Genomic DNA, 13,693 nt, shown 5'->3' on the forward strand with positions numbered 1-13,693 from the left:
TTTAAAGATAAATGGGATAATACTCAATTACCCCCTATCCTATACCCAAAATCTCTGAGACACACCTTATCTTTGATGAGGTCCTATTACCTTCTCCAACTTTTTTTTAAGTAATTAATTGTCACTTTCGTACCTATGTGACAATAATAATTAGAAAGGTTGATGTGTTTGTTCAACACGCGTCGGGCTCCACTTTTGCAGATTTCTAAAAGTGACTATCAGCTACTTTTACACTTCCCAAATTCGAAAAAGCTGGTCATTTATGTTTTCAAAATTACTTTATCAAAAAGTAGATAAAGGAACAAGGAAAAGAAAGAGGGAAAGTTTATTTGTTTTCTTCATTTTCATCCCTTTCATCTTTTTCTTGTGTTTCAATTCACCCATTTCTTTTACGTTGTCAACCTTCTCCTTTGAATTGATGTTCAGATTTTCATAACGATTTTGAAGACTTTCACCTTCATCCAAAGGAATTTTCTCTAGTTTTGACTGTTCAATGTTGGAATTATCAAGCTGTTCCAGTTGCATCTTCACACGCTCATAATTTTTTTCTAACTCGTTAATCCTATTCACCAATTTTGGAAGAATAAAACGAGATCTTTCATCAACTCTCTCCGTGTCTCTCCATCTAAAGAAATTACAGTTTGTGGCCTCATAGTGAGGACAAGACCAAAATCGTCTTTCAGGATCGCGATTTGATCAAGACGTCTGTATTTGCAGTAAGATTCCATGATTGCATCCCACTTCCGCGTTAAACATTGAATCATTCTCATCCATACACAACTTATTCAACTCGGATTTTGTCATAACCCTAACTTTATAAACATTGTCAAAAAAAAATAAGAATTACTAATGACATAAAAAGATGTAAAGAATATATCAAATTTTACTTTGCCTTTTCAAATCAAGGATCTATTTAACTTGAATGATAATGGATGGAGCTTCTTTAAAAATGAAGAACCATGAAAATGAGAAAAAAAAAATTTCAAAAGAGGAAGGCAACTGCATTGGAGAGAAACATTAATATTTATATTTGAATTTTTTTCAAATTACTTTGACACGTGGCTAACTTTTATTGGTCATTGTTAATCAAAATCTTCACTCATGCGCCCTACATGGGTGAATTCACGTATATTGTCACGTAGTTACGAAAGTGGTAATTAATTACTTTAAAAAAAGTTGGAGGGGGTAATAGGACCTCATCAAAGATAAGGTGTGTCTCAGGGATTTTGGATATAGGCTAGGGGAGTAATTGAGTATTATACCAAAATAAATTAGTCAAACACATTATATTTTTCAAAAATATATTCTGAAAAGTTGTTTTTTAAAAAAAATGTCTCTAGAAATTAAAATTTTATATTATTAATGTTAAATAGGCTCTGATACTCATATAAACTTTTTTTTTCTCTAAGAATTTTAATTGATAAAATAATTATTTCTTAGTTGACTATTGTTATATTAAATTGTCTTCATGCATATTGAAATATTAAAGTTTTTTTAATCAAAGTATATACATTAATTATCATTCTTATAGATTTTTTTATTTTATCATGAAAAAAACAGTTCCGCATATAAAACATTTTAAGTTACGAGTGTTTGAAGTGACCTATGGTAATACGTAACCACTTTTTAAATGATATATGACTTTTACTATTTTAATAATAGTTTAAAAAACATTTTACATTAAAATTTCACCAAAGAGTCAATACGGTATTGGTAACTCAAAATTTGATTGAAAGTGACTAGTTGATCTTCTTAGAAATGATTATTTCAAAAAATAGTTATAGACTTTTCTTATCTTAATTTGTGATTCATAATATACCTCATCAAAATTACACTCAATCTATCACATCAACTGGCGATTCACTACTTTTATTTATGTGGACATAATGAATCAGACCCACCAAAACTTAAAGTGATTTTTTATTGGATTTCTTTTTATCTTTAAGTCAAGGTCTATTCATCAGTTAACACTTTTATCTTAGCTCTAAGCATGAATAAAATTTTGTTGGGGATGTCACCTCTAAAATAAATCTTGTAGTGTCCATTCCAGATTACTACGAGTCAAATTGGGCCATCGAACACCGAATGAAAAACAAAACAAAACTCCTATCCTGACTAAAGTAAAAAAAAATTGAATCTTTAACTTAAGTTTTCTTGTCAAGGCTCATACATCACCTTATACTCTTATACACTTTTTTTAATCTAAAAATTTAAATTGATTAAATATTTTTACATTATATCAGTAGTATTTTAAAAAACATTTGAATTGAGCATGATATATTTGTTGAAAATTGACTTTGTCAACAAACAACGATAAATTACTTACATGTGTATTTTTGGGAGAGGAAAAATGTGAAGAAAAATGTAAAGTGATTCTCGATTGTGCTGAGAAAGCAATTATAAAACATTTTCATATAAATTAGCTAAACACAATTTATTTATTTATTCTAAAGTCTTTTTCTAAAATATTATTTTAAAAAAAATTCTTCCAGAAATTAGCAATTTTTAGTAAAAATGTTAAACAAGTTCTGAGACTCTTACATACTTTTTTTAGTTAATATTGTTATACTAAATAGTCCTTATGCATATTGAATGATTATATATATTTTTTCTTTGTTAAAATCTATACATCAATTATCAATCATCACTCTTATGTACTTTTCTTCTCTTTTCATTAAAAAAAAAGATCTGATGCTTAAAACATCTCATGTTAATAGTGTGTGAAGTGACATAGAGGTCATACAAAGACATTTTCTAAATGATCTGACTTTTACTTTTTTCATAACGAAAAATATATTTGACAAGAAAATATTTTGGCACGACTCGACACGAACAACAAATTTTAGATATTTCATAATTTAGCTTAAAAATTAAGATGGATAAGTTCATTTATTTCTTGTACCCAAATTACCCTCTAACGTAAAATCACTACTCTTTAAAAGTGAATTCGCTTCTGAAAAGTCCAACCTATAATTATTACTTTTCAGTTCATACTGCCCAAGAGGTGGCTGACAATACATATATGAGGCTCTATTTATATTGTGTCATGTGAAAAAGTATTTGGTCTCATTTCAGAAAATGACTCAAATCTATGTTTTTTCTCTCTTATATTAATGATTTTTTTTCTTTATTACTTTGATGCATTCTTTTGATAAAAAAATTATTAATAGTATCAGAGCTATTGTTGAAACAAATTATCATTCTTTTATTGAAAATTAAATTTTTTAACAAACAATGATAAATTACTTACATGTGTATTTTTAGGAGCAGAAAAAATATGAGAAAAAATATAAAATGATTCTTTATTGTGCAAAGAAAGCAGTAAAAACACTTTAAAAAATAAATTAGTCAATCACACATTTTATTTTTCAAAAATCTATTCTGAAAGGTTATTCTTTTATAAAAAATGCTTTCAAAAATTAAAAATTTTAGTAAAAATGTTGAATAGGCTCTGATACTAGTTTAGACTTTTTTTTCTAAAAATTGAATTTGATAAAATAATTATTTCTTAATTGACCATTGTTATACGGGAAAATTGTGGAGAATGGCAAACTAAGGAAGGTAATTATACTAATTAAATTCCCTTTCATTTATTTTCTTTAAATGGCAAACTTAAAGTTAATTTGCTATACTAGGTCCCACGTTTTGTATAAAAAAATTTCCCCAATATAAAACCCTCTTTTTTCCTCTCTCTGTCCATCCATTTTATACAATTTGGTCTTCTTCCTTCAATTTCTCCACACTTTTCTCCACAATTGCAAGTTGAAACTTCCAACTTCTCCTAGCACGCACATTAGGGCGGTTTTTCAAAATATTTCAAAAATATCAAGGTACTGCTTAAAACCTACTTACATTGTCAGTTGTTGTTTATTTTTTTTGAATTTTTTAAAACTAATTTTCACTTCAACTGTTAATCGCTTCAGAATTTTGGTTTGATTAATGGATGCCCAATCTCCATCGAAGAGATTTACAAGAGGTATACCATTGCATGTTCAAATTGATGTTGAAAATCCATCGTTTTCATTGGGTCTAACTCAGGAATTTGGGGAAATTTCAGGTTCATTGTCTAAATCTACTAACATGCAAGATATTAGATCCAATTCCAATAATGACCCAAATAGTTTTGTTGATGGAAGTTTGAAGAATACTGTTAATGTTGTTACTGGGTCTAAAAAGAAAAGAAAACATAAAACTGATGTTCATACCTCTCACAATGATAAAAATGAAGGCGTTGGTTCTGGGTCAATTGAGCATAAGGTATGTGTATAATAATTGATCATATGTTTAGTTTTTACTGTTAATTCATGTCTTATACAATTATAAATGTATAATATATATTCGTACATGTTTTTGTGTTTCTGTTGATTTGTGCCTTATACAATTTTTTTTATAAATGTATAATATCTTAATACTTGATTTCTATTCATGTCTTATAATGCCTAAATTACTGTCTCATTATACAACTGTGTCTATAAGTGTGTAATTTAGTCTGTCTAATTTACTGCCTCATTATACAATTGTTTTAAAAGTGTATAATTTATTCTGACTAATTTAATGCCTCATTATACAATTGTTTTAAAAATGTATAAATTAATCTGTCTGATTTACTGTCTTATTATACAACTGTGTACAAGTGTATAATTTGTTCTGACTAATTTATTTCCTCATTATACAATTGTTTTAAAAGTATATAATTTAGTCTGTCTGATTTACTGCCTTATTATACAACTGTGTGTATAAGTTATAATTTATTCTGACTAATTTACTGCCTCATTATACAACTGTGTGTATAAGTGTATAATTTATATATATTTGTGTCTAATACCACTATTTTTTTAAGTAAAATATATATGCTTTTTTTCAGGATGTTAAGTATTTAGGTCAAAGAGAACCAACAAGAATTCTGAACATGTAGTGTTACACAAATATTGACGTTATGAATGTTCTATCTTCGAATCTTACTGAGTCACAGTACAGACAATTCTGTGGAAATACATGTTTTGCTCAACTATGCAGCATTCGTAGGTTTCACGTTCAGGCACAACTAATTAGGTGCATGTTTTATAGAGAAATTGAAGGTAGCTCAAAAGATGCAATCCTGATACATGTCAATGACACTACTCTGCATTTCACCATTCGCAACTTTACCTTAATAACTGGGTTAAAATGTTCAGATAATGAGAATGATTTTGTATTTAATACTGATGAACCAAATAGGATTATTCATTAGTATTTTGAAGTTGAAAAACCCGTCACCAAGAGTCAATTGATTGACAAGTTTGATAAAAAAATTTGGGTAGATAATGATGATGATGCTGTTAAATTTGCAATATTGTTCTATATTCATTCATTCATCTTTTCTGAAGAACCAACTGGTACTGTAATTGATAGAAAAGATTTTGATTTAGTTGAATCAGGCAGATACATTAACAATCCTTGGGGTAAAAAGGCTTTTGATATAATGATTATGCATTTGCATAGTAAGATCAAACATGATCGGAAGTATTTTAGGTTGTATGGTTTCCCACTTGCTTTGCAAGTGTGGTTTTATGAATGTTGTTCGAAATTTGATGATGAAATTGCTGTTAAAGTATCTGATCACATCCCTAGGATACTCAACTGGGAGACAAAAAAATATTTCCCTCGTCTAAGCTATTTCGCTAAGGGCATATTCAGAGACGACAACAATCCGGTACGCACTGCATAAATATATGTATCATTTTATGGTTCATTTATATAGTTACATATTTATACAGTTCTATAAAATTATAGTAGAATATAATACTGTATAAATATGTACCTGTATAAATACATGTATCAATTTATTTCATTTAAAACTATATGTATAAATGTGCTCCTTGTATTATATTATGTATGATATAAGTTTCTTAAAATGTATAATTATGCATATAATTATACTAATTGTATAAATATATCCTTATTTGTATATATAAAAATTTAAACTGTATAATAAAACATTTAACTGTTTGGAATGTATATGTACAGACTTAATTGTATAAATAAGTTTATGAACTGTATAATTATACATATATGAACATGTATATATTTTGCAGCTTGTGTTTCAGAATCTGATCCCAACTGAAATGGAACTCAGTATTCTTGAATTACCCCCTGAGTATGTTCAAACAGAGCAATCGCCAATAGAAACAACAGCTGCAAATGATTCGGATGATGATTTTCAGGATCCTCCAAGTCCAATAAACAATCGTGGAAAAGAAAAGGTTGATACTTATTCGTCTCCTCCTAAGAAGCAATCAAGGCGCACAATCAGTCATATTCAGAATAAGTCACCACCCCGAGTCATTTCTAAGCAACGCGGTTTGGCAAAGTCTCCTCGAAATGTCAGTATTGCAAAAATAACTAAGGCACCACATCCCAAAAAGCAGACCAAAAAATCTGCTAAGGTTCCAGCAATTGCAGGCTTTAAGAAAAATGTTGAGCTTAAAGAAAGTGTTGCTTCTAAAATTCCATCCACCAGCAAGTCACAGGATTTCAACATATCGCGTGATGAGTTTGATCGATTCAAAATTTCGATATTTATTTATTAAAATATTTTTTATGAAAATTATATATATCGTTAATGTTAATTATACATTTCAATGTCAAATGGAGAAAAAGTTTACTGATTTAAGGAACTTCATTGAAATCAACTTCAAAGTTGTGTTGGATTCTATCAAAACCAAGAATGCGGAAGATAAGGTTTTGTTAATATTCATCAATACATGTATTTTATATATATATATATATATATATATATATATATATATATATATACAGTTTTTCTTTTCTTTTCAGGGTGACGGTGTAGAAGTACCACGTAAAGTTTCAACAGTCGGTGTCGATCAGTCCAAAGAACCTTATCTGAATTTACCTTCTAAATTGAACTGTCAATCTGTTTTGAATGATCTAAATGATCAAGAGGTAATATACTTATTTTATCTTCTTTGTAATCCAAATTTTTATTGCGTTTTGTATATACTGTATATTTTAATAATAATTTTTTGTAGAATTTTGTTCGAGTAAATGTCACATCATCTAGTCCTGAAGTTACATTTCAGCAGTCATCTTCACGCTCTCCAGCTGGTTAGCCCTTTAATTCAACAATTCAACACTCCCGAGCCACAGGTAATTTTTTTTTATGAACAACATTCTCAATTTTGTAAAATATATATATACTAAACATACAGATATGATCATTATACATATACAATTTAGTACCCATCTAAAATATATATAATATTTTATTGTATAATGTAATAACAAAATTCAACTTGCAACAAACTATACAATAATGTATAAATAAGTAATAGGCAGTTCCAATGTTCAAATCAACCAAGATGTTCAAAACACTTTCAATATTTCTGAGTTTCAAAACAATTTTGAGGTTTGAATTCTTGAATAACATTTTTTATTTTTTTATAATCTATGTTTATATGTGTATATTACTAATATTATACATTTAGACGGAGAAATGTGAAGATGTTTCAGTAGAAGTGGACAAAGAAAGATCCCAATTCATGGATGATCAAGCAGAATTCAACAATCCTTCATTTGTATGTTATTGTCTTCGTAAATTAAAGGGGTTAAGTTGTATATAATATGATCATTAATTTGTATTTTTTTGTCAAAATTTTGTCTATTGTTATATAACAGCAGGAATTATTGAATGTTATATATGATCAAACTGAAAAGATGGAGCAAGAAGAATTGGGAGATACAAACAAACCAGGATCATCCAACGCCGATGAATTAGTTGTTGAGGAAGATTTCATCTTTCCAAAACCTCTTCAGATTGTAGATGATAATCAAACAAAAATTAATACAGAAAGAAGCATTGTGTTACATACTTTGTTAGTTGTGGACGAACACACACCGTTACCAATTTCAAGGGAAAGGCGTCCAGGCCCATTCAACACGTCGCCTTATGTGACAACGTTCAGTTTTGAATCTGGTATAACAAATTATACATTTTACATATTAACACAGTTATATCAATAAGTGTTTTACACACCTAAAAATAATATGTCTTTATACATTTCAGGTAGTTCATCAAGGTTCCACTACGTGTTTGAACTCAAACATCCATTTGTTGCAATGTCGGATGTGGATCTTACAACTTTATATCTGCATTTCTTGAAATGGTTAAATGAAGGGCTTCTTGTCAGGCATAGCGCAAAGTAAATTAGTTAGTAATTACTAAATATAATTATTTAATCATATATGTGTGTATTTGTATAAAAATTTCTTTTTATTTGAATTTCGATAGGATAGGTAAAGAAGAGCGATACAAAAAGAACAAGTCTCGCTTACAGATGTGGTTTTATTTTGGAATTGTAACTGTCCAAAACAAGAACTGGTTCTATAGGCTTGCATACAAAGATCAATTACTTGATGACTCGGTAAGCTTTACACAATTCTGTTTTTTATACAATTTACAGATTTAGTATTTATACAATTTATGATTATGTATTTTTACAGCACATAGATGTCATTTTGTATTACATACGCAAAAGAGCCAAGTACTTCGACTCCGATAACAATGAAGTCAGCTTTATTACTGTGGATTGCCATTTCAATAAACTAATTGCAAATGTGTGGGATGCTTATTACAATTTGGATAGTATAGTCAACAAGGAGAGTACAGAGGAGTCCATTATTGAGTACATTAATGGATACAGATTTCATGTTGCTGCACCTTGGCATACCGTTGATAACATCCTTATCCCTGTTAACATCGAGCAGATATTTCATTGGGTTCTTATTGTTGTGTCCTTTAATGAGAGATGTATACATGTCTATGATTCTCTTAGGGGTGGTTCACTACACAATTCGTCAGTTTCAAATGAGATCAAGAAATATGCACAACTGATTCCCATGTATTTATCTAAGTCTGGTTTTTACAGGAAGAAAAGCATTAACATATCGTCATATCCGAAGTACAAGTCGCATTCTGAAGTTGACTCTTTTGAAATTATACATGTCAATGATATAACACAACAACATGAAGGAAGCCTGTAAGTCTTATTATTACTCTTAATCAAATTTTTAATTTTATTTTTACACTGATCCTAGAACGGTTGTGTATAATTTCAGCGATTGTGGACTATATGTTGCTGCTTATGCAGACCATATCAGTAAGGGAAATTTGGTTCCAATATTTGATCCATAGTTTACTCGTATTCAATACGCGTCTTTGTTGTAGAATTATGGAATGTAAAAAATCCAAGTTGATGCCACCAGTGACAGTGACGCACCAGAAAGGCCAGTCAGGATTCATAGGATGTTGATATCAGTGACATGATCACAATTTATTAGAACCGTAATACTAGATTTATGTATTTTTGAATATACAAAAGACATAACAATTTATGAACTTCTATGTTTTTGTATTGTAATATACTTGTTTGTTCAATTAAGTCTTTCACTTCGTTATTTTTGTTTACAATTTAATACTTATACAAACTACATTACGCAATATATATTTATACACTAACTGTATAAACCTAGTGTATATTTCACTTTGTACTTTTTATATAAAAATTGATTATTATACACTTTTTAATAATGAGACTATACACATTAACTATATAAAACTCAACAGTTTATTTTACTTTCTGTATGATTATACAATTAATTGTATAAATCTCGACAGTTTATACAATTGTTAATTTATTATGAACTGTATAATTATACATTACTAGGATTATACCATTGTTCAGAAATTTCAAATTTACAAATAAGCTTATACAATTAATAGTTATACACTAACAATATAAAACTAGGATTACATTTATGTTGGATATATACATATACATTTCAAGGCTTACAAAATAGTTCATAAAGCATACATATATATTCAACTTAAACAAGAACATATATTTATACATTAATTGTATAAATATAGACGGTTATACAATTGTTAATTCTTTATGAACTGTATAATTATACATTACTAGGATTATACAATTGTTCAGAAATTTCAAATTTACAAATAAGCTTATACAATTAATAGTTATACACTAACAATATAAAACTAGGATTACATTTATGTTGGATATATACATATACATTTCAAGGCTTACAAAATAGTTCATAAAGCATACATATATATTCAACTTAAACAACAACATATATTTATACATTAACTGTAGAAATATAGACTATTATACAATTGTTAATTCTTTATGAACTGTATAATTATACATTACTAGGATTATCCAATTGTTCAGAAATTTCAAATTTACAAATAAGCTTATACAATTAATAGTTATACACTAACAATATAAAACTAAGGTTACATTTATGTTGGATATATACATATACATTTCAAGGCTTACAAAATAGTTCATAAAGCATACATATATATTCAACTTAAACAACAACATATATTTATACATAACTGTATAAGTATAGACAGTTATATAATTGTTAATTCTTTATGAACTGTATAATTATAGAGCTAAGTATCTGTAAAATTTATACAAAATGATTAGCACAATTAATAAGACATAACCACTTTATTCCATATTGAAAATACTAACTCATAATGTTTTAACACAAAACTACTTCAGAATAAAATTCAATTGTATATCAAATCAAATTTAAATTTCAATAGAATTGTAAAAACTTGTTAAACTTCTTGAGGTCTATTTCTACATGAACGCCTATTGTGACCTGCAAATCCACATGTACTACATGTATGCTTTCCTTTTAGTCCAAGCAATTCACGTTTAGTTTTTGAACGGGATTTATTTTTAGGCCTTCCGGGAGGTCTTTTGAATTTTGGAGGTCGGGCTTCATTATACATTATGGCTTCAGGTATAACCCATTCTGAAAAGGAAGGCAATGGATAGATCGATATCTCATAAATCTTCAAAACCGTCTTTGGTTTATACAAATCTGAGCAAAATACATCGGCTACTAGACTTCTCCGCTTCAATACAGCCCAAACATGTTCACAAGGAATTTCTTCATATTGAAACTTCCCACAGCTACATGTTTTGTTCTTTAAACAGACCACAAAACTCCTACCATCATCAGTCATATTGTATATGTATTCAATTGACGGCACAACTTGCTTCACACAAATAGATTTATGTATATGTATAAGTCTATACAATTTCTATCCGTGTGCATAACTCATTAATTAATAATTTATGTACATAAAACATACCCCCATTCATGTGCTCAATGCTTCATATTCTATTAGTAAACTTTGAGCTTTTCCAATCAACGGAGTAAATGTGCAGGCTGCCTCGTGTTTGTTGTCATGATTCCATCTCCCAAACATCAGTCTTACCTCTTCCAGAAAATTGAATATTGGTAATTCCCTAGCAGATACTAATGCAGCATTTATACTCTCTGCAATGTTAGACGTCTTAGCCCATCCCCGATGAGTTTCTGCATGACACCTTGACCACTTATCATATCCAGCTAGCTCCAAATACTCTTTAACACCTACATCAACTTTTTTTACAGTATCCATCAGCCTGTCAAATTCAACTTTGTTGCAAGTCTTTGTCTTTGTATAATACACAGGACTTAACTCCTTGGATGCCTTCCTAAATTTCTTCTCTACATTACCCCATAAGTGCCACATACAAGCCTAATGTGACACATTTCTATACACTTGAGTCACTGCCTTTATGATACTTTCATTTCTATCTGACACTACACACATATTAATCCTTTCACCATAAGCCTCCTTTAGTTGTAGAAAAAACCAAAACCAAGCTGCATCATTTTCCGAATCAATGATACCATATGCTAGTGGAAAAATGTGTCCTGCATTTTAATTTACTCACACATTAACATTTTGATAAAAATTGAACAATAAAAAAAAGTAATCATACCTGCTCCGTCCGTTGTACTTGCAGCAACAAATGTTCCATTATACGGTCCTCTTAGGTGACTTCCATCCACAACAATTACAGACCTGCAATGTTCAAAGCCTTGTATAAAACTATTCAATGCAACAAAGACATACAAGAACTCATTTTTATCTGTTTTCTTTAGACGTATATGCGAGCCTGGATATGTTATATTTATCATATACAAATATGATGGAAGCTTGCTATAAGATGCAGCTACAGTCCCCCTTAATGCAACTAGAGCCTTTTCTCTAGCCCTCCAAGCCAACGAGTAATTTACATCAACTCCCAAATATATCTTTACATCACTACGAATATCAGAAGGTGTATATTTTCTCTTGTGATCAACAAGTTTGGGTTTAACGATCCCTCCAATCAGCATGCTTGTGGCATGTTTTTGTGAATACACTTTATCCTTCAAAAGACAAGTATGGTCTGTATTAAATGTTCTTATTCTAGACATACCAGAGTTGTTGACATGAGATGCTTTCATTAATCATTCACATTCATCAGAAATACACTCCAGCGTATAACTACATTAGCAAAAACAACACAACACATCAATATACAAATAATTAAAACAACTTATACAATTACATATTTGTATGTATAAAGCAGGTACCTGATTGCGTTTGACCTCACTGTTCCATATTGAAATCTTTTTTCAATTGCATATTTTTCCATCACAGATTTCAATATGTCTTTGGTCTTATACACTTGGTCTACCTCCACGAACTTATTACAAGGATTTGAAATAACTCCATCGCAGCTCTCTGACCACAAAATATGAAGCGGCTCTACCAATTCACCAATACTCAGCTGCCTATTATCAAATTCATCATTTTCATTGATGCTGATAGATGTTATCATATCGCTATCCTGATTTGAACTTCCACACAGTTCATTGGTACCAATTATACTAGGCAGTTTGCTAATACACAGTGGATACTTGTTGAACTAATTTTCAGACTTTTTAAGCATAATATACACTCTAACACCCATGTCGTTGTGAATCAACATGGGTGTCTTGCCTTCCTTCAATATTATACTCGATTTTGAGTTTATTCATATTCGTATCAATCCCTAGTTGCATTGCAATGACATTATACAAATCATTATACGATAAACTTTTTTAAAAAATCATCCCCTCAATTGTATAATCAACGTAACAATTTTCATTATCCCATCTACCAGAATGCTTAACCAATATAGCTAGTGAAGCCATTTTCAGAATTTCTGTATACAAAATCAAATTATATACATATACAGTTATTAGCTAAATAAATGCAGTAACAAACAGAATATGTACTTATACCTATTATAGAAACTTCATTTTTAAGCTTCTACACATTTTCAAATTATACAAAAAAAATCTCTGTATACACACAATTATAGCTTTATAGAAGTATGCAATTCAATAGCAACAACTAAAAAGTACATGAATACAATGGACAAATTCGTATGTAATAGACAACAGTTCCATTCAATTATACAATTTACAAAATAACACTAAATATGATAGATTCGAAGATACAAACAACAATCTAATACACTTAAACACTTATACAGTTTCAAATGCAAACAATTCTATGAATTGGAGCAAATCACAAATCAGTAATTTCAAATTAACAACAATTTTTCACAATTTTTTTTATAATTCACATTAACTAATCAAATCAATTACGGACATATATTCACATCTCAATATACATTCAACTGATTTGATGAAATTGAAAAACAAAATTTGAATTTTAAACACCATTGTCGACAAAATCAAAAACACAATCAGAATTACCTCTTAT

The 13,693-nt window shown here is 29.3% G+C and overlaps 2 protein-coding genes across 2 annotated transcripts; both read right to left on the minus strand.

The window, feature by feature from the left end:
• Positions 1 to 10,651: 10,651 nt before the first annotated feature.
• On the minus strand, positions 10,652 to 11,065 carry LOC138340816 (uncharacterized). Its single transcript, XM_069293022.1, has one exon. It carries the CDS (start codon positions 11,063 to 11,065, stop codon positions 10,652 to 10,654), a length of 414 nt encoding a protein of 137 aa, XP_069149123.1.
• A 135-nt stretch (positions 11,066 to 11,200) lies between these two features.
• LOC112940701 (uncharacterized) lies at positions 11,201 to 12,273 on the minus strand. Its single transcript, XM_069293023.1, has 3 exons — positions 11,874 to 12,273; positions 11,716 to 11,805; positions 11,201 to 11,595 (listed from the first exon to the last, which is right to left on the minus strand). The coding sequence occupies exons 1-3, from the start codon at positions 12,271 to 12,273 to the stop codon at positions 11,201 to 11,203; spliced, it is 885 nt and encodes a 294-aa protein (XP_069149124.1).
• Between the last annotated feature and the right edge of the window lie 1,420 nt (positions 12,274 to 13,693).

Source organism: Solanum lycopersicum, chromosome 1 (genome assembly GCF_036512215.1).
Source record: "Solanum lycopersicum chromosome 1, SLM_r2.1".
Taxonomy (NCBI): domain Eukaryota; kingdom Viridiplantae; phylum Streptophyta; class Magnoliopsida; order Solanales; family Solanaceae; genus Solanum; species Solanum lycopersicum.

Bases quoted from the DNA above. Each gene is read 5' to 3' on its own strand.
- LOC112940701 (XM_069293023.1), bottom strand. From the start codon at position 12,273: ATGCTGATTGGAGGGATCGTTAAACCCAAACTTGTTGATCACAAGAGA. The intron at 11,806-11,873 runs GTATGATTACTT...ATTAAAATGCAG, and splicing joins AAGTACAACGGACGGAGCAG to GACACATTTTTCCACTAGCA. The intron at 11,596-11,715 runs GTGAAAGGATTA...GGGGTAATGTAG, and splicing joins ACAACTAAAGGAGGCTTATG to AGAAGAAATTTAGGAAGGCA.
- LOC138340816 (XM_069293022.1), bottom strand. From the start codon at position 11,065: ATGACTGATGATGGTAGGAGTTTTGTGGTCTGTTTAAAGAACAAAACA.